General features: G+C 54.0%; 1 protein-coding gene across 1 annotated transcript; it reads right to left on the bottom strand.

The window, feature by feature from the left end:
- Positions 1-4,783: 4,783 nt before the first annotated feature.
- TRIM50 (tripartite motif containing 50) lies at positions 4,784-13,589 on the bottom strand. Its single transcript, XM_073316152.1, has 6 exons — positions 13,185-13,589; positions 8,533-8,628; positions 7,029-7,259; positions 6,429-6,451; positions 5,785-5,924; positions 4,784-5,394 (listed from the first exon to the last, which is right to left on the bottom strand). The coding sequence occupies exons 1-6, from the start codon at positions 13,587-13,589 to the stop codon at positions 4,784-4,786; spliced, it is 1,506 nt and encodes a 501-aa protein (XP_073172253.1).
- Between the last annotated feature and the right edge of the window lie 12,882 nt (positions 13,590-26,471).

Genomic DNA, 26,471 nt, shown 5'->3' on the forward strand with positions numbered 1-26,471 from the left:
ATAAGGGGGTGGGGTATATAATCCAGGCAGTCCCCAGGGAAGTGGAAAGGCAGGGGAAGGAAGGCGGGAGCTTGCCTGGGGAAGGGGTAGGAGAGGTGCAGGGAGCGGATGGAGAGGATGGGACATCGTGGGCTAGAAGGAGAGAGCGGGAAGGCCTGCTGCCAGGGTCTGGGAGGTGAGGATGGAAAGCTGCTGGGGGCTGATGTTTTGCTGGGGGGCTAGGAGGGGGACTGCTGTGTGGCAGAGGGCATGAGGGGGAGCCTGGGCTCAGCTAGGGGCAGAAGGTCAGGAGGAGACAGGCTTTGCCACCAGGGGAAAGTACCTGCCTGCCCCCGCCCCAGCATGTCATTTAGTAAAGCAAAGCCCCCGCTCCCTTGGGAAACATGACAAAGGAGTTGGAGTTAACTAGGTGTCCGCAAATGCCCTCGTGAGCGTGAAAATGGCATGGGCAGGGTGCCCTGCAGCATGTGCCCAGGGAGAATTTGGGAGGTGCGGGGGAGGGGCTGAGGGGAGCGGGGAAGGGGAAGCTGCTGGGTGGGCTGGAGCGGCCGGTGGATAGTGGTGGGGATGTGAATGGGGCAGGGGCTCATGAGTGGGGAATGGAAAAGGTAGGGGAGGGGCGAAGGGGAGCAGCAGGGCAGGTGTCAGGGGCTGGGGGAAGCAGGGAGTGGGGAGTCCCTGGTGTGGGGGCTGGGAGAGATGGGAGGGAATGGGGGAGGCCAAGGCAGGAGCCCTAGGGAGGGGGAGGGAATGAGTCCCAGGTTGGAACATTTCAACGAACAAGAAGCTGCCCTGAGTGAACGACAGGAACCTCCTCCAATGGGAGGCTTCCCAGGGAGCAGGCGGGGAGGTGGGGAGAAGCTGTGCTGGGGGTGTCGCTGTGAGAGGGGCAGTGACACCCCCACACACAGTGCCCAGAGCCATGGGGTGGGGGCAGGAGGCTGCAGCCAGGGAGGGGGAAACAGGGCTCTCTGAGCTGCCCAGGCAGGGAGGGAGATTAGAGCCCCCTGGGGCTGTGCCCCTGCCCCATGCTCAGGGTTGGGGCAGGGGTAGGATCTTGGGAGCAGTCGCTGCCCTGAGGAGGAAGGGCTGGGTTAGTCAGGACCCCCCACCCCTCAGTGCTGGGCAGGCCCAGGTACCCGGGGATGGTGGTTGGGGTCTGGTACCCAGGCGGGTTGCTATTCCTCAGTATTCGGCAGGCCTAGGTACCCAGAGGAGATTGGGGTTCCTCAGTGTTGGGGAGGCCCAGATACCCGGGGCGGGGAGGTGTTGGTGTCCCTCAATGCTGGGCAGGTCTAGGTACCCCAGGGGGGTGGGTTGGGGTCCCTCAGTGCTGCCAGGCCCAAGTACCTGAGGTGGTGGTAGTTTGGGGTTTGGTACCCTGGGAGGTTGGTATTTCTCAGTATTGGGCAGGCCCAGGTACCCAGGGAGGGGTTAGGGTCCCTCAGGGCTGGTCAGGCCCAGATACCCGGGCAGGGGGTTGGGGTTTGCTAGCCAGGAGCTTGGTATTCCTCAGTGTTGGGCAGGCCCAGGTACCCAGATGGAATTGGGATCCCCCAGTGCTCGGCTGGCCCAGGTACCCAGGAGAAGTGTGTGGGGTGGGGTCAGATTTAATTCCACCAGCCCCACTGCGAACATGCTTCACACACACTAGCAGCCTCAATTTAGACAGCAGAAGTGGGGGCTAATGCTTCTCCCCACCCTCCAGCAACACCTGAGGGGTGACGGTGGCTACTAGAACAGTAGGCAGAGGTCCCCACCTCCTTCCCACCTCCCAAGACACCTTTGAGGTAAGTCACACAGCAAGGATGGAGGAGGAGGCAAAGAGGACAGAGGGGTTAATTAGCTTCTCTCCAAACACTAATCCCCTTTGGCTCTCTCTCAGCTCTCCAGACAAACTCCCTTCTACAGGACGAATAGACACGGTAGCTGTGCTGGGCCGAGTTAACCCACTAACCTGCACGTCTCAGTCTCAAGGTTGGTCTCTGCCTAGCCTCACAGCCTCAGCTGGTGACACTTACTGTGTCAGAGAGAATAAATGCTTATAGCTTGGCTATGCCACAAATGAGAAATAGGATCGTCCTCTGAAAGGATTTGAAGTCCAAACACCAAAGATGGAGAGTGGCACAAGGCCCTGTATGTAGAAAGGATGGGACAAAACTAAGGAAAGGAGAATTGAGGCTTACTATCACAAAACCCTTCCTGACAGTGAGATGTATCTAGCATGAAACAGCTTCTTCCAGGGAAGTTGTGGCACTCCATCATTTACACATTAATGGTTGGGTAAAAGCACTTGTGAATGTTCTGTAAAAGCAGTTCTATGTCAGGCCTCGGGCTGGGACCGAAATAGGTGACAAGCTTGTTACCATAGAAGTCAGAGGTGAAAACAAAACTAGGATGGGATATTCCCATCACCACCGCCTGATTTCTATGATAAACTTGTGACATATTTCATCCTCTGGCTGAGCGGGGCCACACTGCTGATTATGTCATTCACTATGCCCTTGCATCTTCCATTTGTCCCCCTGATGTTGTTGCATGTTCCCCGAGTTCCTCTGAAGTTGGGGACTCTGTGGATGACTGTTTCGCTCTTCAGGAACTATGTGACAGTGAACACAAGGGACACAAAGGAATTTCTAAATCAATCACCCTTTACTCACAGATAAAGCACTAGAGAGCTACAGATCTATGGAAACTAACAAAAACCCACAAGCAGAATTTTTTTTCCAGTGTTCACACCACTCACAGAGCCCTTTGGGTTTTGATAATTCCTTTCAGGGTCCCAGGACCCTCCTTTCCTTCGCTCCCCTACCTGCCACCCACTGTACAGCCTTGCCTTCTGGGCCTGATAGCCTCTCTCAGAAATTGCTGATGGGAGAGGCTTCCTTTTCTAATGTCCCAGTGCCCCCCATCAGGTGACTCTCAGTGGCTTCAAGTCCCTTGTCAGCTGATACATTACTTGATTACAAGCCCACCTGGGAGCTCTGGTTCCCCTAGGAAGTAGGCTGCTTGCTGTCCTAGGGTGCTTCCATTTGATGGGAGAACCACCAGGTTAACCACTCTTGTTGCTCTGCATTGTTAGCCATGTGCTAACACTTCCAGGACTCCCAGTCCAAGATGCAGATAAAAAGACAACAGTGAAGAACTGCTGAATTGGAATTCATTTGCAAATTGGATACTATTAATTTAGGCTTAAATAGAGACTTGGAGTGGCTAAGTCATTATGCAAGGTAGCCTGTTTCCTCTTGTTCCCCCCCCCCCCCCAGATGTTCTGGTTTAACTTGGATTTAAACTTGAAGAGTGGTCAGTCTGGATGAGCTATTACCAGCAGGAGAGTGAGTTTGTGTGTGTATGGGGGTGGGGGGGATGTGAGAAAACCTGGATTTGTGCAGGAAATAGCCCAACTTGATTGTCATGCACATTGTGTAAAGAGTTGTCACTTTGGATGGGCTATCACCAGCAGGAGAGTGAATTTGTGTGGGGGGGTGGAGGGTGAGAAAACCTGGATTTATGCTGGAAATGGCCCACCTGATGACCACTTTAGATAAGCTATTACCAGCAGGACAGTGGGGTGGGAGGAGGTATTGGTTCATATTCTCTGTGTATATATAAAGTCTGCAGCAGTTTCCACGATATGCATCTGATGAAGTGAGCTGTAGCTCACGAAAGCTTATGCTCTAATAAATTGGTTAGTCTCTAAGGTGCCACAAGTCCTCCTTTTCTTTTTGCGAATACAGACTAACTCGGCTGTTACTCTGAAACCAGTGAAGATACAGTGCAGTTTACACTCAAAATGGTGTTCATAAAATGGTGTTTGTAGTTTCATTTAGACATGTACCGACTTAACTAATCTGTCACACCGGGTTAACTCCCTGCGGACACAGAGGGGGATCCGCCCCACTGTGGATTTCTCATGTTTGGGGAAAGCCTCCCTAGCTAGCACATAGGCAACCCACACTAATGCTAGATGGCTGTTTAATTCCAGCCAGCCACTAAACAGTGTGCAGTGATGCCCCACGTCAGGTCACCTGGGACAGAATGAACTCTGGGCTCTTGATTTGAAAGCATGAGCTAAAGGGAGCCAGGGTTGAGTTGTGGAATTGGGAGATCCTAGGGGCTATACAAGGACATATGCATGTGGGCCTTGGTTCACTGTGTTAAGTGGAACAGTCGGGTTGGGGAGGGAGAACAGGATTGTTTAAGGAGCAGCTGACACTCCATGCAGAGCTCTGACCACAGACTGAGACAATCCTGTCTTGGTTGGTTGGATTCTGTCTTCATCCTCTCTGATTGGGGGATTGGCCCTGCTTTGAGCAGGGGGTTGGACTAGATGACCTCCTGAGGGCCCTTCCAACCCTGATAGTCTATGATTCTATGACTTCTGCACAGCTGGGGCCATGTGCGTGGGGGCAGGATACTTCTCTCTCTGCCTGCTGCTCCGGCAATAGCCTGGGACACAATCATCAGTCCCTAGCAGTCATTACGGTGCCCCACACAGGAGTCTGGGCAGGGAATAGGCAGCAGAGACAGGTGGAACACAGCAGTGGGGATGGGTCCAAATGGCAGCAATCAGGTCCGAATTCCCCCCAGGGTGGGGGTGGGAGGCTGGTTTGGTTCATGCCCATCTCTGCTCTTAAGGGATAAAGATCCTGTTTTCCCCACCCTGAGGCTTGAATGGCAGAGAACGATACCAGCTATAAGCCCTCCCCAGCTGGGCATCACAGCTCAGAGAGGTCTGACAATCCCCAAACAGTGGGTAGGGTGTGGGGCTCTGGGTGGAGATCTATAGCTTTGTGGGCTCCGGTGGGTCCAGGCTGCTGTCAGGAGCTTGTGTGTGTCGAATCATGGTGGCCGTGGGCAGCACAATGGGCAGGGCGTTGGTGCCCCGCTCGTGCCAACACATGTCTAGGATGGGGTAGAGCTTGCCCTGGAACTCCGCCCGGAAGGTGTAAATGGGGATGAGCTCATCGGGGCTGTCGGCATTGTAGAAGGTCAGCTCACCCTTCTCGTAGTGCAGGTAGATGCCGATGCGCTGGGGCCGGGCCGTAAGCGGCAGCGTGGTGCGGGGGTTGTTGAAGGCCTCGTAGACCTTTCCTTCCTTCAGGCCAATGAGCCACACGCCATGCTCGGGAGACTTGTTCAGCTTGCCCTTGCGGCTAGCTGTGCCCTTGATGATGCCCAGGCGCCAGTGGCTCTTGGTGCCTACGATCACCTCCCAGTAGTGCTTGCCCCAGGAGAAGCCCTTGTTGGTGAGGATGCAGTTGCTGGAGTCAAAGCGCTCAGGATTGCTGCCCCGGCCCTGGTAGAGCAGCCTGCTCTGCACCACAGTGTTGTCCTTGGTCAGCTCCAGCAGAGGATGTCCTGTCACCGGGTCCAGCTTCAGTGTCTCTGGGGCTAAGGAAACACATGGCAAGCAGAGGAACCTCAGGGCGGGAGACCCAAGCGGCTAGGCCCAGGTGAACCCTGAGCAGCTTTGGGGGTTGGACCAGGACCAGGAGAGCCCTGAGCAGAGAGGCAGGCCTGGCCAGGTGCAAGGAACCCTGGGAGAGCCCCGAGTAGCCTAATGGGCCGGATCCAGTAGAGCTTGTCCACAGGCAGCACCCCTATCTGAGCTCTTGCATAGCCAGGAGAGTGACCCATGTAAAGCTTCACCTGGCACATGCCTGAGCAGCCCTGCGTGGGTCGGACAGCGTGGTGCATGCCAGAGGGAGCATATGCACTTGACCATAGGTACATGCATACTCTGAGCACACTGCAGGGGACTTACTATGTGTGGTGCAGTACCTGGCAGGACTCTGCGGAGCAGACGTTTCCATACTGTCATCTTGATGTCATCTTGGTGGAAACCTGGCTTAAAGGAGATGGCGCTGAAAGTCCCTTCAGGTGGGTGCTGGGGGAGAAACTCTGACCTGGAGGGAAAGACACTCCCAGGCAGTGGGGTTTAGTGAGAACATTTAAGGGCCCTGCTTCCCACCCCATTGCCCACATCTGGCAGAACTCAGAGTCTCCCTGGCTGCTCTAGCCTCCATCTGTGAGCTGAAGGCCGGGCAGTGGGTGCTCAGCAGCCCCCAGGCCATGGGCACTAAGCTGTGCCAGGTGGAGGGGGCATGGGCACTACGTCACTCCCCTCTAGGAAAGTAAGCCATGGGAGCAGAAAGCCTGGTGCCTCGCTGCCAGGCTGCTCCCAGCAGCACTGGAGATGCTGCTGCACCACTGGCATGGAGAAGGAGTGCAAACCGCAGCTGGCATGGGCACAGCCCTTGCTCACCACTAGAGTTGGGGCCAAGCCCTCAGTGCCTCCTGCTACTCCCATGAAAGGGCCCTCGCAGTAACCACTCCTAGGAAACATTTCCCCTTCCTGGGTTCTAGCCATCCTGGCTGCCCCATGGCTCGAAGGAGGGTCCCAAGGGTGGAGGGTAAGTGCTCACCTGGAGGGGAATGAGCCGTAGTTCTGTAAAACACAACACACACACACAAAGGCAGAGTTAGCGCTGACAGCCTCAGCCCCATGGCCGGGGAACGCTGCAGAGGATTCCTGGCCAGCACTCTCACCGACTCTCCATCTGACCCTGGCACCAGCAAATGGCGCCTCTCACTGCCACCTCCGCTTCCCGCCTGTGCAGGGAAGGTCAATGGAAGCTGCACAGACTGGGGGCAGGGGGTCTCCGGCAGCCAGGATGGGGCTGAGGGACACAGGGATGGGAGGAATCAATTGCCAGATGGAGAGAGGCTGGAGAGGGTGCGATAGAACCATAGTTGTCTAGGCTCCTCCGCCATAGACAGGCATGGCACGGTGCCTGTCTCTTGGCTCTCCCAAGGAGGCTGTGTGGAGGTACCTGGCTCTCCCCTCTCCTGGGGGGAGATCTGGCTTTCTACTTCCCAGGGAGGAAGCATGGAGATATCTGTCTGTCTGCTTCCCCCGCAGGGTGCATGGGGTGCATCTGGCTGTTTCCCAGGTTGCATTGTGGGGTGTAGGGCAGTCTCCTCTCCAGAGTTTCCATGGTCATTCCCCTGGCAGACAGACTCACCCGGATGAAATCCAGCTGACTTTCATTATTGAGTTTCTCCAGCGAGCTCTCCATTTCCTGCAGCTTGTGCAGGGTGTCTGATGTCTGCGTGACCTGGGACTCAATGGAGGCAATGAGGTGGCCAGCCTTCCTCTCAATGCTCTCCAGGAAGCTGGCCTTCTCCTCGTCAATGTATCGGTGCAACTCCTGGAACTCCTTCCGGATCACCCACTTGAAGACGTCTGACTCATTCTGCAGGGGGACAGTATGTTCTAGGAGCCAGAGGAAAATACCCGGGACAAGATGTGGGGTGGCCCTGCCCGCTCCCTGCTCAGCACAACTCAGTCATTCCACCCGCTTACAGCGTGTTATGCTCGATGCAGACCATAGGCCAACTGCAGACCACCTGCCTTCTACAGCAGGGCACACACCCTCCAGAATATCTTAGTGGTTAGATCTCTCACCCGCATGTGGGAGATCCAGGCGAGTGGCTATTGGCTATTCTGGGTTCAGTGGATCTCTCTTTCTTTGTGACATTTTTTAGAAGGTCCTTGCCTTGGTTTTGTCCCGAAACAGAATGAAACCAAATGCAGAAACCTCCACTTATTTTTTCACAAAATGGAGCTCTTGTTTTGTGGCCACTGCTGCTGCTTAAGACATGGAAATCGCCCGAAGCTGACTTCCCCTGGCAGGGCAAACATGCCCTGAAGCTATCAGTATTGATCTTGTTGGAGAGCTAGCTCTGGCCAGGATATTTTACACTGGTTATCTCACTTTCAAGGACACTGGGTCAAACCAGCTCTGAACAACGAATTGCCCAGCCTGTCTGTACGCTTGCCAGGAAGTTCAGTGCCACAAGAGATGGCTCCCTCACCCCTTCGAAAAGCAGGGCTATTTTTAGTCCACACTTTGTGAAGAACAACAACCCCTCTCCTCTGCTAGCAACAGAAAGCAAGCGTAAAACAGTAGGGCTGGAAGGGATCTCAGGAGGTCATCTACTCCTTCCCCCTGGGCTGGGGCTGAGCCAGATAACCTTAGCCCAGCCCTGGGAAGCAAGACACTTATTCACCTGCCTCTCGCTCAGCAGGTGGAGGACATGGGACCAAGGAGACTCTGATATGGTGTGGGTTGGTAGGGTGGGACTCTGGGAGGGATGGGAGAACCATTCCCGATGTGGGGCAGAGGGCACTCTGGGATTTTATTATTATTATTATTTTATTTTATTTATTTAACATTGATATGGCTGGAGTGCCTAATGGCCAATCAGGTCAGGGTCCACTGTGCAGGGCACTGTACAAACAGTTAGCAGTGACCGTCCCTGCCCGGAGGAGCTTACAGGCTAAAACAAGACATTGCAGGGGTTGAGAAACAAGCTAGCCAGGGTAGGAAAGACAGGGTAAGACAACTAAAAGGATGTGTGCAGTCCTTAGCCAATCGGGAGCAGTAATCAGAACTGGGGCTGCTCCCAAGTTGGGACCCAGGAGATTCATGGTCATGGGCTCCTCTCACAGCTCCCTGCACTTACTGCGATCCGGGTTTTATTGTTAACCAGCTTGCTGATGTGCTCATCCAGCTTCCTCTTGTGTTGCTGGACCTCTGTTATTAGCACTGAAAGCTCCTCCTGCAAAGGCAGAACATACTCCTGTTAGACTGGAGTCTCTAGTCTAGGATATTGCACCGAAGGGAACAGCCAGGTGGCAGTCACCTGGCAGGGGTTTGGCTCTGGGCCCCACACTCCCCCATGTGTGCAGGCCAGCCTGGCCCTGAATGGAACCAGTTCTCCTGGGGTCAGTCAGACTTCCCTTGATCACTGGCTTCCCCCCATGGAATACAGGGCATGATGAGACCACGTTCTCCTAGGCTTCATGGGAAATTCATTTATCATTCCTTTTCCATCCTGCCTGAGTTCACCTCTAGGCCTCTTTAATGTTAAGTTACCTCGATATTGTTAACCCTAGCAGCTGGGCCAAATTGAGAACTGGGCAATTCTGTTCTGTCCATCTAAGATTCTCCCTGTGGGCTCATTTGACATCTAAATTGCTCTGCACTGTTAAACAGTTGCTGAATCCCACCCTAGAGGTGGCTGCATTTGAGTGGTGAGCGAACTGGTGTTGTATAGCAAATGCAAAAACCACAGAACTCTTGCAATGTTATGTTTGCACAAAAACTCTTAAGAGTCTGGAAATGCGAAAGTTGATATTCCAAGGGCTACATTCCTTGGGCTATGTAGCATGTTCTGTATGTTATATGGGATACAATTACAACCTAAACAGAAATATGTTAAGCTACATGTTTAAAAGGACATTGTCAGCTTGAAACCTCATCAGTTTAAAAAACTGAGTTAAAAGCAGTTTCAGGTATGACACCTGCCCCCGAGTCCCCCAGCCAGTGGTTCTGGTTGAACAATCACATTTTCTTTTTTTTTTTTTTTTTTTTGGGTGGACACCAGAGTTAACCATGACCAACTGACATGCTGTGAAACAGGACAGTACTTATCTACACAGAGTCTGTCTAGACTAGGAAAAGATTCTAGGTTACAATACGGCCAGCTAACACGATAGTAAGATACTAATAACCTGTGTCTACGCTTGGTGGTAAGTGGTGTTTCAAGTCACGTTAGCCAACTCAATTTTAAAAGCACCCTTTTTCCTGGCAGTGAGAAACCCTGCACATTTAACATGGTTTTCGTTGGCAAGTGTCCTCTCTAGCACAGTAATGGGGAATAACTGGTGAGGTGGTGGCACGGCAGAAAAGGATGGGGGGTTACAGTTGGCCAATATGGTGCAGTTGGAAAAAAAAGGCTAGAATAAGTCTGGGGTGTATTAACAGAAATGTCCTATGTAAAACATTGAAGGTAATTATTCTGCTCCACTTGGCACTGCTGAGTCATCGTCTGGAGTCCTGTGTCCAGGTTTGGGAGCCACACTTCAAGAAAGATGTGGAGACAGTCCAGAGGAGAGCTTTGGCGGTTCAATACAAGACAGGACACGGCTTTAGGCAAGCAAGCAGGCTGGTCTGCTGATGGGATTGCCCCTGTCAGCTTTTCCACCTCTTTTATTTCTCTCCCCCCTGTGCATCACATACCCCAACCGACCGCAAAAGGCATCAACAAAGGAAATAATATGACTTTGATTAATATTCCTATTTACTAGCCTCTATCTACTACAATCTTTATTCTCAGGCCTTGAGCTTCGGCCGAGGAAGCTTCCCACGGCTGATGTCCTTATTTTGACTTCCCAGATGGTCCATATTTTCATGGTCCATGTCCTTGGATAGAACAGAGCAATGTGTGCATTGCTCCTACACAACAGTCAGGGTGTGCCCTGACTGTTTCCAGGTGCATGAACGCTACATGAACCCTTCAGAGAGCAACAAAAATTATTTGAGATTTGGAAAACCTGACCTATGAGGAAAGGTTAAAAAGATTGGGTGTGTTCAGTCTGGAGAAAAGTAGACTGACAGGGGACCTGACAAGAGTCTTCAGATATTTTAAGGGCTGTTATAGAGGACAGTGATCAGCTATTCTCTGTGTCCACTGAAGGCAGGACAAGAAGCAATGAGCTTAATCTGCGGCAAGGGAGACTTAAGTTAGCTATTAGGAAAAACTTTCTAGCTATAAGGATAGTTAGCTCTGGAATTGGCTTCCAAAGGAGGTTGTGGAATCCCTGTCAGTGGAGGTTCTGAAGAAGAAGTCTGGCAAACAGCTGTCAGGGCTGGTCTAGGTTTACTTGGTCCTGCCTCAGAGCAGGGGGAAGGACTAGATGACCTCCTGAGGCCGCTTCCAGTCCTACAGTTTTATGATTGTATCATAGTAGGCAGGCCCATTATCTCACTCTGATTTGCAATTGACAGCCTGGGAATTTGTTTAGTGTGAGTGTTCCAGACTATTAATAATGTTAAAAACAAGCATAGCATGAATCACCACTGTGTCCTTCCTCTAACCTGATCTATGGACATTGGTCACTGCCCTTTCTGTGTGATCTGGTGGAGAAAGATTTGGGGGTGTAGCCAGATTGAACAGTATCTCACTAATTCAAATGCCACCAGTGAGTGGGTTCTTTTGCAGTAACTCCTCCCCTGCGCTCTGCACCGATGCTGCCTCAGTGGCGTTATTATTCCTCATTTACACTGGGGTGAGCAGCCAGGATCCAGAAGAGCCTTCAAGCATGTATTCCGGTTCAGGACAGCAGTTAAGCACATTCAGGTTCCTGAACTGGAGCCTCTAACAGAGTAAGAGAGAGGAGAGTTGGCCCTAGAGGTTCTAGTTCTGTCGCAGCCCAGATATACCCCACTTCTGAACAGGGCCCCAAGGCCCAAACTGTGGGCAGGATACACTTCTCTTGCCTCACACACCCTATCTGGTGTCAGGAGCAGAAGGGAGCTGGGGCTGAGTCTGTGCTTTTCCATTTACTGGCTGTCACATGGTCTGCTGGAAGGGACCCTTGCTGGTTACATCAACAGGTCAGAGCCTGTGTAGCCGAGTGCTCTGTCTCCCAACCTCCCTGCGTGGTATCTCAGTCTTATCAGCCCACTCTTTTCCAGAGGTGTTTGAGCACTGGAGATGAAAGGACCCTGGAGTAAACAGGGAACAAGACTGCCTCTCCCTCCAGCACTCCCCCGCCCAATGTCTCCTGCACTCCCTCCTTGGACAAACATTAACCCTTGCAGCCCCCTGGGAGCTGGGTCCATGTTGTTATCCGTGTTTTACAGAGCGGGAAAGCAAGCCAAGCAGATTGAAGGATTTGCTCAAGGTGACAGATAGAGCCAGTCACTGTCTGCAATGGAGCTGGAACAGAGGAGCTTGTAACTCCCAGCCCTGTGATCAGATCACTAGGCCATCAGGTGAGCACATCTGCACTGGAGTCAGGGAGACACAGCAGGCACAGACCCTGCAAGGCCCTTTCCAGGCTGGGCTCTGAGATGTTTAATTGATGCCAGAGACGGGCCCAAGCTGTGATCAGGGTCTTGCTTTCCCCAAAGTCTAGGGCATCCAGAACAGGATGGTAGGTTCTAGTCCAGTTCAGGGCTGCACAGAGATTCTGTTAATAAATTAGGGGCCGAAGCAATTGGTTTGCAGATGCTTTTCCCTGGCCTATTGATCCTTCCAATCAGTAGTGTCAATGGTCGGAGTCTCTGCCCTGATGCTACTGCAGGGGTGGCCAACCCGTGGCTCCGGAGCCGCATGCGGCTCTTCAGAGGTTACTATGCAGCTCCCTGTACAGGCACCGACTCCGGGGCTGGAGTGACAGGCGCCAACTTTCCAATGTGCCGGGGGGCTCACTGCTCTGCCCCTGGCTCTGCCCCAGGCCCTGCCCCCACTCCACCCCTTCCCGCCCCCTCCCCTGAGCCTGCCGTGCCCTCGCTCCTCCCCCTCCCCCTCACCCCCAGAGCCTCCTGCACGCCAAGATACAGCTGATGGGGGGGGGGCAGTGCTGGCTGGGAGAAAACTGGGAGTGGGTGCGGGGAGCTGACGGGGGGCTGCTGACGTGTTACTGTGGCTCTTTGGCCCTGTAGATTGGTAAATTCTGGCTCCTTCTCAGACTCAGGCTGGCCACCCCTGTGCTACTGGGTCAAGGCTCACTTGAGCCTCAGAGGAGCATGGGTCCAGTGACACACTGACGATGGGCTGTGAGCCCTTACCCCAAGAGCAGGCGTGGGACTGCCGCACGCCGGCCAGCTCAGCTCTGGCTCGGTCACAGCCAGTTTGAGTGAGAGCAGCAGTGAAGCCTGGCAGCCCAGATGGGCCCTGCACGGGGAGGCCTCACCCACGTGACTGTCTGTGTTGCCACAGCTTCGCTGCGATGGTTATCCCAGGTCTGGTGCTGCGATCACACCTCCTGCCTGCAGTGTGCGGACCCCTGGGTTACTGTGGCCACGGGACAAAGCCCAGCAAGCCCGATACCCCGTCTTGGTACGCTCCCAGTTCCCGCACACCGGGATCCAGGGTTTGTGTCAACTACCAGCCTGTGCCAGACCCTTGTCCCGCTCTCACTCCCACACCAGGTCCGGAAATCCAATCAGGGATGGTCCACTGGCTGTGCTTTTATCACCTGAAACCCGCCCAGCTCCTCCCTTCTCACCCTCCAAGGAGCCCAGTCGCAGGCCTGTGTCTTTCCCCAGCAGCTGCCATGGGGCAGGCAGTGCCCAGGGCCAGCTGTTAGCTCCCCAGGCACTTACCTTCATCCGGCTGTATACGGTAGAGACAGGCAGGATCTTATGCTGACGGTGAGCCCCAATGATGCCGCAAAGCCCACAGATCACCTCTTGGTCCTGCTCGCAGAAGAGGCTGAGGGGGTTGTGGTGGACAGGGCAGGACTCCTGGTTGGGATCTGAATCGCCCATGGTCCGCAGCGCCTCGATGACGCAGGCCAGCGTGACGTTGGGCAGCAAGGTGCTGCAGTCCACAGCTTGGCGGCACACGGGGCACAGGAGCTGCTGGTCCAGGTTGCACATGAGGGACCCCACGCAGGACTTGCAGAAGGAGTGCCCGCACTGGAGCATCAGGGGCTCCTTTAAGACCTCCAGGCAAATGGGGCAGAGCAACTGGTCCTCCAGCTCACAGACACTCATCTTCCGAGCCATGCTGCAACAGGCGCCTGTCCCGGCACGGTGGCTTGGTCCAGTCTTGGAGGAAGAGCCCCTGGGCTGGAAAACATGGAGTTAATGAGAACAGTTCCTAATGTAACAAGCAGGATGCCTCCAGTGGAAATCTGTCACCCACCGGCTGAGGAGCTTAGGAGGAGCACATCCCTTTGGGGTGTTTAACTGAATAAACCTCCAAACACATCTATCCACCTAGGATGGGAGATACCTCCACAGGGAGCACATTCCAATGGTGCTTGTGATCCACACCGGCTGCCCGCTTGCTTCTGTGTGAGGTGTTAGGTGTTGGTTTAACCTATGAAACTGGGAATGGTTTGGGCTCTGCTGACCTCTGAGACCCTGCCCCGCTGCTGGTGTGCTCGCAGGACAGCGGTGCTCAGCTCCCGTTGGGGGCTGCCCCGTTTACACAAAATAGGGCTGTTCTTGATAAGAGGGCATACACTGAGCTTATTTCCCCTCTGGGCTGGCCAGAGCCCATGTTTGATCACCAGCTGCAAGGCTGATCTGTTTCCCCGGCCTTCTGCACGGGATAGCGGGGGAGTGGAGTGGGGTGTTCCCTGATGGCGGGGACACGTCTTCATCGGCACTGGGCTCATTTCTGTTTCTAAAAGTCTCTGTTGAATCCTTCTCTCAAATACTGTACATAGAATCATAGAAGGGTAGGACTGGCAGGACTGAAGTAACATGAGTTAGGAGCATGGGTGGCAAGTGAACTGGCAGTTGGTGGAGGCTAGCCCCTTCCCCTCCCCTTGTGCCCAAGGCCCTGCCCCTCCCCTTTCTCCCCCTCCACCACTGGAGCCCAGAGCGGCAGAGCCCCATCACAGCCACTGCCCTACCACCTCAGGCCAGCGCCCCCAACCCCTACTCTGATCCATGGAGTGGGCGGCACGGCCGCATGGCCCCCGACCCCAGCCACGGAGCACCAGGCGGGCACCAGCCCTCGCCTCCCCAAGTCCCGGCAGCAGGCCATCAAGCCCAGCCCCAGCCTGGGCCACGAAAGAGCAGAAACTCACAGGCACTCCTGGGGGCGGAGCGTGGGTGGGGCCACACAAGGCTGTTTGGGGAGGCTCAGCCTCCCCCAGCCTATGATATCCGCTGCCCATGGTTAGGAGGCCTGGAATTAATGCATGTGAAATATCAAAATGAATGGAGGAATAAATCAAATAAAGAATCAATGCTCAAAAGACAAGACTATAGAACAACCACCCACAGAAATCTGCTGAGAAAAAAAATCACTGATTCAGAACTTCTACAGCCACAAGCAACCATTGTGATCATCTAGTCTGACCTCCTGTGGAGCACAGGCCAGAGACCTGCCCCACAATCATTCCTAGAGCACATCTGTTAGAAAAACATCCATTCTTGATTTACAAATCCATCAGGACCCTGGGTAAATTGTTCCAATCCGATATTGAAGCAAAGCTGTGAAATCCAGGTTTGAGACTCACACCCACTCCCTTCTTGAGTCAGGCCTTGGAGGATTTCCCCTTAGATGTTGTGACATTTCAGGGTATTTAAGGGGTATACACATGCACCATCTTGCTGGAAAACTTCTAATAAATCTACAGGCAATTGACTTTAGTTTAACAATAATAATTGTATGTACAGAGTTCCCTGAGGAATTCCCACTGTCCCTCTGGCCCATGAATGCTCCCCTCTTCACTTCCATACATTTCTACAATTCTCCCATGACCTGCAACAGAAGCAGCTGCAGGGAAAGAAACTTAACATGTGAGTAAACGCAGAGACTCAGGTGCATGGAATTCTTACAAGCAGTGCCTTGGCCACGAAAAAGGCCAAGAGGCCTGTGACGAAGTGGGGAATTTTCTGTAATATTTTTATGAATCTTGTATGTGCTGCAGTTTCCTCCGTACTTTGCATTTCTATCCAAAGGGCGCTACCAGGTTAAATCTGCTCCTGGGTCAGCGCAGGAGACATGAGGTGTGTGTCACCTTCTCACCGGGATAGACTTAGTGGATCATTAAAGGCCTGGCTGAGGCTGATCCGTATTAATGGAAAATCTGAGAAGACAATGGGAAACCTCCATTCACACCTAGCAACCAGTGACCAAGAGGAAGGAGGTTTCCCACCCACCTCTCAGCAGGGAAGCTGAGCAGAGGCCAGCTCCAGAACAAAGGACTGAGAGGTACCAGGCAGGGGATAAAGAGTAGCTTTTGGAGAGGCTGGGCTGGTCCTCCCATGGACACGGACAGGCACGGGGACCGAGAGCCTGAAATGAAGTCTGGAGCAGTTGGCCTGGCCAGATGGACTATGTCTTAACCTTGATTTCTCTGTGCTAACCTAAGCCCAATGCTGCTTTCCAGGTGACTAATAAACCCTACTCTGTTTTGAAAATGCTGCCTGGTGTCACTGCAAATACCTGCTGAAGTGCAGTAGTCCTTGAAGAGCACAAAAGTCTCTGACCAAGAGTATATCTCAGTAGGGCTTGCTGGACACAGCTCATGGAGTGAAACAGCAGTTCTGGATCCCAGGGGCTCGGTCTTGGAGGTGGTGAGGCTGCGAGGCCAACCCTGAAGGATGAGTGGGACCCTTTGGGCTGAAGAGGTTCCTTCAAGAGACTGTTTAAAAGCTGGGTCATGTGGATCCGTGACAATATCCTACATCTCCTCTGCCATGGCAGCCCTGCCCCTAAGCTAAACCCCAATGAACTTTTCTGGAGCAAGAATCACTCTGCCAACCCAGAACGTCTCCAGGGCTCCTGGCAGCAAGAGATTCTGGGCTGCAGGATGCAATCAGCCTGTTTTCAGAAAAGATTCCCCCACATCTGGGGTGGCCTCTCCAGACGTAGACATCGAAGCAATAACATAACATCCTCCCTCCGAGTTTGGCCCATCCCTCATCTGGAAGTCCTAGAAACACTGCAGAAAATCCATTCACCACCTATGATTGATCCTTCTCCTTGGCTAGTGAAAGAGTGGAGAGCTCACGGGGCCCCTTCCAACTGAGACTGACAGCACCTCCTTTAAGCATGTCCTAGTCCAGCCAGAACTTGGGAAACACTCCATGCTGCCAACGTTTCCTGCACCACCCACTAGCTATGCTTTCACTTCTGAGCAAGCTAAGTGAGAAGCTCATCAAGGCTCTCTGTTAATTCCACCTGGATACTTCCAATATTCTGAGCCTTCCCAATCAGGCTTCAGGTCAGGAGAAGGAACAGAAATGGCCATGAACACGAGCCATATATCGATTCTCATAGTGCAGGATCTCTTCATGTCATTCAGTGTCAATCAATGAAATGCTGATGTCCTGCCTTAGGGGCATAAGCTGAGGTTTGTGGGAAAGCACTGAGGTAGCTACAATCATTCCTCTTGGACCAGAGCCAGAGAGCTGTGATGGGCACCAGCTTCTCCGCCTCCCCTGTAAAGTTCCACAGTGATCCATCCTCTCTCCCATCCTGCTTAACCACTGTAGGAGGCAGCTAGGGAAGATTATGTCAATTGGGTTTCTCTGTTGTGCTCCTGGCCACAGGAACTGGGGATTGTGAATCACATGGGCTCAAATGCCAGCACTACACACACAACACGAAGCACAGAGCTTTCCAGCTAATGTGAACAGCACCCTTTCCCAGATCTCTCAGTGCTTGGAGGACCTCAGCACTTAGACAAAAAGCAGCAGGCTCAAGCCAAACCCAGCCAAGCTGGAGGTAATGTTGGTAAGGAGATGGGAGCTTTGCAAGGGACTAGCCACTACCATGAAGTCATTCTCATTGAGGGCATGCTCACTAAGGAAGGTCATTGCCTAAAGAAACCAGGAGGACCACAACCCTCCTTCAGATCTAAGTGGGACTGTCAGACCCATTTCCATGATCTCATCTTCCCACAACAAATCATGCAGACCAAAGGGGAAATGGGGAGACATATACAGAAACCTTTCCCTGTACTGGCTTTTAAAACTTGCAACATGACTCAAACCCCAATGCAAAGAGTTCAGGACAAATGCCCAGAGAGATTGTGCTTCAGACAGTGCCCAAAGAATTAGAATATAATCACAGCCCAAAACAAAAACTAAACACATAATTACAAGATAATAAAAGACTAAAAACACAGATAAAAAGGACCAGTCTTGGCTGATTTATTAAAGTGGGGAGAGAGGCTGGAGAAGACACTTCAGAAGAAGCAAGTTCAGTACCTGATGGCTCCACAGTGCATAGATTGGGGAGGGTTTTCAAAATGAACTCCTCTATATAAACTTTACAGCCCTCAGTGAGCCCCAGAACTACTCACCTTCCACTGCTCAGTCTTTCTTTCCTTCCCCTGCTCGCCCCTTCAAAGCTGCAGGGTGCTTGGCAAGAGATCAAACCCTGAGGGGTATTATTCAGCCTGTCTGTGACTGACAGAAACGTTCAGTCCCCTTAGGCAGACAGAATCCAGCTAACTGTGACAAATGATGGACACGCAGCTCCCACAGCAGCAAAGCAAGAGCGCCCTGTCACACCCACTTCTTTTTCCCTTTTCTTTAAATCCTACTGAGAGCTCTCCCCCTTGTCTTCTTAAACCTGGCCCACAAATGTAAGGAAAGATGGGACCCACCACAGCCCGCAGACATGGAGAGAACAAGTACTAAGAACAAGAGCCTAGCTATCTTCCTGCACCAATCCATGGTGCTTACCTCATGACAACACCCTACCACACCCCTTATTCCACTCCCCCCCCCCCCCCCCCCGCTCACTGTAAATCAGGTGTAAACACACACATCATATGACTGAATAGCCAGCCACCGAGAGCTCCACACTTGATAAGAAAGATTCAGATGGTTATTTCAGTCAGCATGCGGCTTCCAAGGAAGTCCTTTAGGCAGTGGTTCTCAGCCAGGGGTACGCGTACCACTGGGGGTACACAGAGGTCTTCCCAGGGGTACGTCAACTCCTCTAGAGAGTTACCTAGTTTTACAACAGGCTACATACAAAGCACTAGCGAAGTCAGTAAAAACTAAAATTTCATACAGACAATAACTTGTTTATACTGCTCTATGTCAGTGTTTCCCAACCTGGGTGGGGGGTCGTGATTTATTTCATAGTCATATGGTAAAAAGGAGAAAGTACGCAATTTTTCCATACTAGTGTGGCTGTGACACTTCTCTATTTTTATGTCTGATTTTGTAAGCATGAAGTTTTTAAGTGAGATGAAATTTGGGGGACACAAGACAAATCAGCCTCCTGAAAGGGATATAGTAGTCTCGAACAGTTGAGTACCATTGCTTTTGGGGTTTTACATGGATCCAGTCCAACTGGCAGAGTTGATGGAAACATTTTTTCAATGAAAAAAACATTTTCACTTGGGTTGAAATTTTCTGGGTTTTCTACAAAAACAGAAACCATTTTTTTTTTCAATTTTTGGTCACCTATTTAACCAAAAATTGAAACTTTTACTGAAAACAGTTTAGAGAAACATTTTCATGAGAATTTTTTTTGGGGGGGGAAACTTTTATGGTAGTTAATGAGAATATTTTGGATGGCATATTAAACCTCATGCTTCAGGGTTTAAGCCAATTTCTAACAAAAAAGGATTAGGAGACCCAATGTGTGGGTCAGATTATCCCATATCTGCTACTGTGTGGTTCTTCCAACATCCTCTGAAGCAGATAGTTCTGGCCACTGTCAGAGAGGGACTGCTTAGCTCTGATCCAGTCTTGCAATTGCTACGTTTCTGTGTGACCTTCAGCGAATCATTTGGGTCTCTCTGTAAAATGGGGTTGATAATATTTCCCATCCACAGGGCTGTTATAAGGATAGAGTTTGTTAATGTTTGTGAAGTGCTCAGATGCAACAGTGAGAGGGGCTATATAGACCAAACAGATCTAGGCTCTCCACCTGCAGTTTGGTGGTGCAGCGCTAGGTTTTCCTTTTGTACAGAATTATGTTGAGAAACATTTGGTTATTATTTATTAATCTAACAAGCTTGTATCGAGTGCCATAGATAAAACCACATAAACCCTTTCCCAGTTAGAACAGGTGCCCCAAATGAGAGGGTCTGGGCCTTTTTGGGGGGTCAGAAATGAAGCTATTCTATACCTAGATTCAGTGGGCACCAAACAGCAGCAGATTAGATCAATACATTCTTATACTCTCGCAGCTGTTTGTGGAATATAAATAAATTTACAAGAAAGAAAATGTGCCATCTGCTTCCCTCCTAAAATTATCCCATCCTACTGTTACTATTCTCTTCCAGGTTTCAGAGTAGCAGCCGTGTTAGTCTGTATTCGCAAAAGGAGTACTTGAGTCACCTTAGAGACTAACAAATTTATTTGAGCATAAGCTTGCATGAACTACAGCTCACTTCATTGGATGCATTCAGTGGAAAATACAGTGGGGAGATTTATATACACGCAGAACATGAAACAATGGGTATTACCATACAGTGATCACTTAAGGTGAGCTATTACCAGCAGGGGGGGGGCCTTTTGTAGTGATAATCAAGGTGGGCCATTTCCAGCAGTTGACAAGAACCTGTGAGGAACAGTGGGGGGTGGGGGTGGGGAAATAAACAAGAGGAAATAGTTTTACTTTGTGTAATGACCCATCTACTCCCAGTCTCTATTCAAAACTAAGTTAATTGTATCCAGTTTGCAAATTAATTCCAATTCAGCAGTCTCTCGTTGGAGTCTGTTTTTGAATTTTTTTGTTGAAGAATTGCAACTTTTAGGTCTGTAATCGAGTGACCAAAGAGATTGAAATGTTCTCCAACTGGTTTTTGAATGTTATAATTCTTGACGTCTGATTTGTGTCCATTTATTCTTTTACGTAGAGGCTGTCCAGTTTGACCAATGTACATGGCAGAGGGGCATTGCTGGCACATGATGGCATATATCACATTGGTAGATGTGCAGGTGAACGAGCCTCTGATAGGGCCTAATCACATCAGCCACACTATGATGGTGTCCCCTGAATAGATATGTGGACACAGTTGGCAACGGGCTTTGTTGCAAGGATAGGTTCCTGGGTTAGCGGTTCTCTTGTGTGGTTGCTGGTGAGTATTTGCTTCAGGTTGGGGGGCTGTCTGTAAGCAAGGACTGGCCTGTCTCCCAAGATCTGTGAGAGTGATGGGTCGTCCTTCAGGATAGGTTGTAGATCCTTGATGATGTGTTGGAGAGGTTTTAGTTGGGGACTGAAGGTGATGGCTAGTGGCATTCTATTATTTTCTTTGTTGGGCCTGTCCTGTAGTAGGTGACTTCTGGGTACTCTTCTGGTTCTGTCAACCTGTTTCTTCACTTCTGCAGGTGGGTATTGTAGTTGTAAGAATGCTTGATAGAGATCTTGTAGGTGTTTGTCTCTGTCTGAGGGGTTGGAGCAAATGCGGTTGTATCATAGAGCTTGGCTGTAGACAATGGATCGTGTGGTGTGGTCTGGATGAAAGCTGGAGGCATGCAGGTAAGTATAGCGGTCAGTAGATTTCTGGTATAGGGTGGTGTTTATGTGACCATCGCTTATTAGCACCGTAGTGTCCAGGAAGTGGATCTCTTGTGTGGACTGGTCCAGGCTGAGGTTGATGGTGGGATGGAAATTGTTGAAATCATGGTGGAATTCCTCAAGGGCTTCTTTTCCATGGGTCCAGATGAGGACGATGTCATCAATGTAGCACAAGTAGAGTAGGGACATTAGGGGACGAGAGCTGAGGAAGCGTTGTTCTAAGTCAGCCATAAAAATATTGGCATACTGTGGGGCCATGCGGATACCCATAGCAGTGCCACTGATTTGAAGGTATACATTGTCCCCAAATGTGAAATAGTTATGGGTGAGGACAAAGTCACAAAGTTCAGCCACCAGGTTTGCCATGACATTATTGGGGATAGTGTTCCTGATGGCTTGTAGTCCATCTTTGTGTGGAATGTTGGTGTAGAGGGCTTCTACATCCATAGTGGCCAGGATGGTGTTTTCAGAAAGATCACCGATGTTTTCTCAGTTTTCTCAGGAAGTCAGTGGTGTCTCGAAGATAGCTGGGAGTGCTGGTAGCGTAGGGCCTGAGGAGAGAGTCTACATAGCCAGACAATCCTGCTGTTAGGGTGCCAATGCTTGAGATGATGGGGCGCCCAGGATTTCCAGGTTTATGGATCTTGGGTAGCAGATAGAATACCCCAGGTCGGGGTTCCAGGGGTGTGTCTGTGCGGATTTGTTCTTGTGCTTTTTCAGGGAGTTTCTTGAGCAAATGCTGTAGTTTCTTTTGGTAACCCTCAGTTGGATCAGAGGGTAATGGCTTGTAGAAAGTGGTGTTGGAGAGCTGCCGAGCAGCCTCTTGTTCATATTCCGACCTATTCATGATGACGACAGCACCTCCTTTGTCAGCCTTTTTGATTATGATGTCAGAGCTGTTTCTGAGGCTGTGGATGGCATTGTGTTCTGCATGGCTGAGGTTATGGGGCAAGTGATCCTGCTTTTCCACAATTTCAGCCCATGCACGTCGGCGGAAGCACTCTATGTAGAAGTCCAGTCTGTTGTTTTGACATTCAGGAGGAGTCCACCCAGAATCCTTCTTTTTGTAGTCTTGGTAGGAAGGTCTCTGTGAGTTAGTATGTTGTTCAGAGGTGTGTTGGAAATATTCCTTGAGTCGGAGACATCAAAAATAGGATTCTAGGTCACTACAGAACTATATCATGTTTGTGGGGGTGGAGGGGCAGAAGGAGAGGCGCCGAGATAGGACAGCTGCTTCTGCTGGGCTGAGAATATAGTTGGATAGATTAACAATATTGCTGGGTGGGTTAAGGGAACCACTGTTGTGACTCCTTGTGTCATGTAGTAGTTTAGAGAGTTTAGTGTTCTTTTATTGAGTAATGACAATGAGTTTCCTGTCCAGTTTTGATGGTAACTTCCTTGGGACCAGGACCTCGTTTTACATGCCTGTAGAGCACCACGAGCTTAAAACTTGTAATGAATAGAAAATGAGGAAATCTTTGCAGGAGAAACAGAGTCCTGGAAGAAGAGGCTTCCAAAGAGGGATTTGAAAAGGCTTGGGAGAGAATGCCAGGAAGACAGAGATTGCAAAGAGTGGGACAAGGAGCTAACGGAAGCAGTGAGGAGAAAGGATGGGGAGACAGATATGGAGCAGGAGGGAGAGAGGAGGAAACAAGAACTGAGGTGTAGGTGGGGGCAATATTACATACAGCCTTGAAGGTGAGAATGGAGAGCATAGGTGTGATGCAAAAGGAGACAGGAAGCCAGCGACGGGATTCAAGGGTGGAGGCAAGTGAAGAGAGAGTTCACAGTCCTGAGTCAGAGTCCTGGTGGCACAGCCTCTTGGGGGTCAGGGGACCAGCACAGGAATGGGGAGGCAGGCTGAGCCTTTTCTAGTTGCAAATAAGCAGCAACTGCAAGGCCCTGACTGGAATTCATCAGGGCATCACAGATGCGGCGCCCCACACCCCGGCCATGGCCCCTGGCAGTGTCAGATAGCAAGTATATAGGTGCCGATTCAGTGGGTGCTCCGAGGCTGAAGCATCCAGGTGGAAAAAATGGCGGGTGCTCGGCAGCCCCCCATCAGCACCTCCCCTGCCCCACCCAGCACCTCCTGCAGGGGTGGGAAGAGGTGGGGAGGGGCAGGGCGGGGGTGGGGCCTTGAGGGAATGGCTGGAGTGGGGGTGGGAAGAGGTGGGGAGGGGCAGGGCGGGGGTAGGGCTGTGAGGGAAGGGCTGGAGCGGGGGTGGGAAGAGGTGGGGCAGGGGTGGGAAGAGGGGGGAGGGGCAGGGCGGGGGTGGGGCCTTGGGGAAAGGGTTGGAGTGGGGGCGGGAAGAGGTGGGGAGGGGCAGGGTGGGAGTGTGGCCTTGAGGGAAGGGCTGGAGCGGGGGTGGGAAGAGGTGGGGAGGGGCAGGGCGGGGGTGGGGCCTTGAGGGAATGGCTGGAGTGGGGGTGGGAAGAGGTGGGGCAGGGGTGGGAAGAGGGGGGAGGGGCAGGGCAGGGGTGGGGCCTTGGGGAAAGGGTTGGAGTGGGGGCGGGAAGAGGTGGGAAGAGGTGGGGAGGGGCAGGGTGGGAGTGTGGCCTTGAGGGAAGGGTTGGAGCGGGGGTGGGAAGAGGTGGGGAGGGGCAGGGCGGGGCTGGGGCTGTGAGGGAAGGGTTGGAGTGGCGGCGGGAAGAGGTGGGGCAGGGCGGGGGTGGGGCCTTGGGGAAAGGGTTGGAGTGGGGGCGGGAAGAGGTGGGAAGAGGTGGGGAGGGGCAGGGTGGGAGTGTGGCCTTGAGGGAAGGGCTGGAGCGGGGGTGGGAAGAGGTGGGGAGGGGCAGGGCGGGGGTGGGGCCTTGAGGGAAGGGCTGGAGCGGGGGTGGGAAGAGGTGGGGAGGGGCAGGGCGGGGGTGGGGCCTTGAGGGAAGGGCTGGAGCGGGGGTGGGAAGAGGTGGGGAGGGGCAGGGCGGGGGTAGGGCTGTGAGGGAAGGGCTGGAGCCGGGGCGGGAAGAGATGGGAAGGGGCAGGGCGGGGGTGGGGCCTTGAGGGAATGGCTGGAGTGGGGGTGGGAAGAGGTGGGGAGGGGCAGGGCGGGGCTGGGGCTGTGAGGGAAGGGTTGGAGTGGTGGCGGGAAGAGGTGGGGCAGGGGTGGGAAGAGGGGGGGAGGGGCAGGGCGGGGGTGGGGCCTTGGGGAAAGGGTTGGAGTGGGGGCGGGAAGAGGTGGGGAGGGGCAGGGCGGGGGTGGGGCCTTGAGGGAATGGCTGGAGTGGGGGTGGGAAGAGGTGGGGAGGGGCAGGGCGGGGCTGGGGCTGTGAGGGAAGGGTTGGAGTGGTGGCGGGAAGAGGTGGGGCAGGGGTGGGAAGAGGGGGGGAGGGGCAGGGCGGGGGTGGGGCCTTGGGGAAAGGGTTGGAGTGGGGGCGGGAAGAGGTGGGAAGAGGTGGGGAGGGGCAGGGTGGGAGTGTGTCCTTGAGGGAAGGGCTGGAGCGGGGGTGGGAAGAGGTGGGGAGGGGCAGGGCGGGGGTGGGGCCTTGAGGGAATGGCTGGAGTGGGGGTGGGAAGAGGTGGGGAGGGGCAGGGCGGGGGTAGGGCTGTGAGGGAAGGGCTGGAGCCGGGGCGGGAAGAGATGGGGAGGGGCAGGGCGGGGGTGGGGCCTTGAGGGAATGGCTGGAGTGGGGGTGGGAAGAGGTGGGGAGGGGCAGGGCGGGGCTGGGGCTGTGAGGGAAGGGTTGGAGTGGTGGCGGGAAGAGGTGGGGCAGGGGTGGGAAGAGGGGGGGAGGGGCAGGGCGGGGGTGGGGCCTTGGGGAAAGGGTTGGAGTGGGGGCGGGAAGAGGTGGGAAGAGGTGGGGAGGGGCAGGGCGGGGGTGGGGCCTTGAGGGAATGGCTGGAGTGGTGGCGGGAAGAGGTGGGGCAGGGGTGGGAAGAGGTGGGGAGGGGCAGGGTGGGAGTGTGGCCTTGAGGGAAGGGCTGGAGCGGGGGTGGGAAGAGGTGGGGAGGGGCAGGGCGGGGGTAGGGCTGTGAGGGAAGGGCTGGAGCCGGGGCGGGAAGAGATGGGGAGGGGCAGGGTGGGGGTGGGCTGTGAGGGAAGGGTTGGAGTGGCGGCGGGAAGAGGTGGGGCAGGGGTGGGAAGAGGGGGGGAGGGGCAGGGCAGGGGTGGGGCCTTGAGGGAATGGCTGGAGTGGGGGCGGGAAGAGGTGGGGAGGGGCAGGGCAGGGGTAGGGCTGTGAGGGAAGGGCTGGAGCGGGGGTGGGAAGAGGTGGGGAGGGGCAGGGCGGGGGTAGGGCTGTGAGGGAAGGGCTGGAGCCGGGGCGGGAAGAGATGGGGAGGGGCAGGGTGGGGGTGGGCTGTGAGGGAAGGGTTGGAGTGGCGGCGGGAAGAGGTGGGGCAGGGGTGGGAAGAGGGGGGGAGGGGCAGGGGTGGGGCTTTGAAGGAAGGGCTGGAGCCGGGGCAGGAAGAGGTGGGGAGGGGCAGGGTGGGGGTGGGGCTGTGAGGGAAGAGGTGGGGCAGGGGTGGGAAGAGGGGGGGAGGGGCAGGGTGGGGGTGGGGCTGTGAGGGAAGAGGTGGGGCAGGGGTGGGAAGAGGGGGGGAGGGGCAGGGCGGGGGTGGGGCCTTGGGGAAAGGGTTGGAGTGGGGGCGGGAAGAGGTGGGAAGAGGTGGGGAGGGGCAGGGTGGGAGTGTGGCCTTGAGGGAAGGGCTGGAGCGGGGGTGGGAAGAGGTGGGGAGGGGCAGGGTGGGGGTGGGGCCTTGAGGGAATGGCTGGAGTGGGGGTGGGAAGAGGTGGGGAGGGGCAGGGCGGGGGTAGGGCTGTGAGGGAAGGGCTGGAGCCGGGGCGGGAAGAGATGGGGAGGGGCAGGGCGGGGGTGGGGCCTTGAGGGAATGGCTGGAGTGGGGGTGGGAAGAGGTGGGGAGGGGCAGGGCGGGGCTGGGGCTGTGAGGGAAGGGCTGGAGCCGGGGCGGGAAGAGATGGGGAGGGGCAGGGTGGGGGTGGGCTGTGAGGGAAGGGTTGGAGTGGTGGCGGGAAGAGGTGGGGCAGGGGTGGGAAGAGGGGGGGAGGGGCAGGGCGGGGGTGGGGCCTTGAGGGAAGAGGTGGGGCAGGGGTGGGAAGAGGTGGGGAGGGGCAGGGCGGGGCTTTGAGGGAAGGTATGGAGCGGGGCTGGGGAGGGGCAGGGCGGGGGCGGGGGCGGGGCGCTAAGGAAACCACATGTCCCAGCATGCCTCACTTCTTCGGTGGGCGGTGCACGGGTGGGGCAGGGTCGTCGCCACGCTTCCTCTGTGTGATTGGTTGAGACTGGGGACGCGGCGAGCTTTGATTGGCAGCCGGGGAGCCCGGGGGGGCCTGAGGCTCAGGAGAGCGGGCACGTGCTCGGGCGGGGGAGGGCTCTCGGAGCGTGATTGGCTGGAGCGGGAAGGGCGGGCTCGGATTGGAGCGCGCGGGGGCGGGGCCCGCCGAGGCGGGCGCTGAGGCGGCGGAGCCGGCGCG

The sequence above is a fragment of the Lepidochelys kempii genome, chromosome 17, assembly GCF_965140285.1.
Source record: "Lepidochelys kempii isolate rLepKem1 chromosome 17, rLepKem1.hap1, whole genome shotgun sequence".
In the NCBI taxonomy this organism is placed as follows: domain Eukaryota; kingdom Metazoa; phylum Chordata; order Testudines; family Cheloniidae; genus Lepidochelys; species Lepidochelys kempii.

Bases quoted from the DNA above. Each gene is read 5' to 3' on its own strand.
- TRIM50 (XM_073316152.1), bottom strand. From the start codon at position 13,589: ATGGCTCGGAAGATGAGTGTCTGTGAGCTGGAGGACCAGTTGCTCTGC. The intron at 5,925-6,428 runs GTGAGCACTTAC...ACTGCCTGGGAG, and splicing joins TACGGCTCATTCCCCTCCAG to TGTCTTTCCCTCCAGGTCAG. The intron at 5,395-5,784 runs GTACTGCACCAC...GTGTTTCCTTAG, and splicing joins GCTCCGCAGAGTCCTGCCAG to CCCCAGAGACACTGAAGCTG.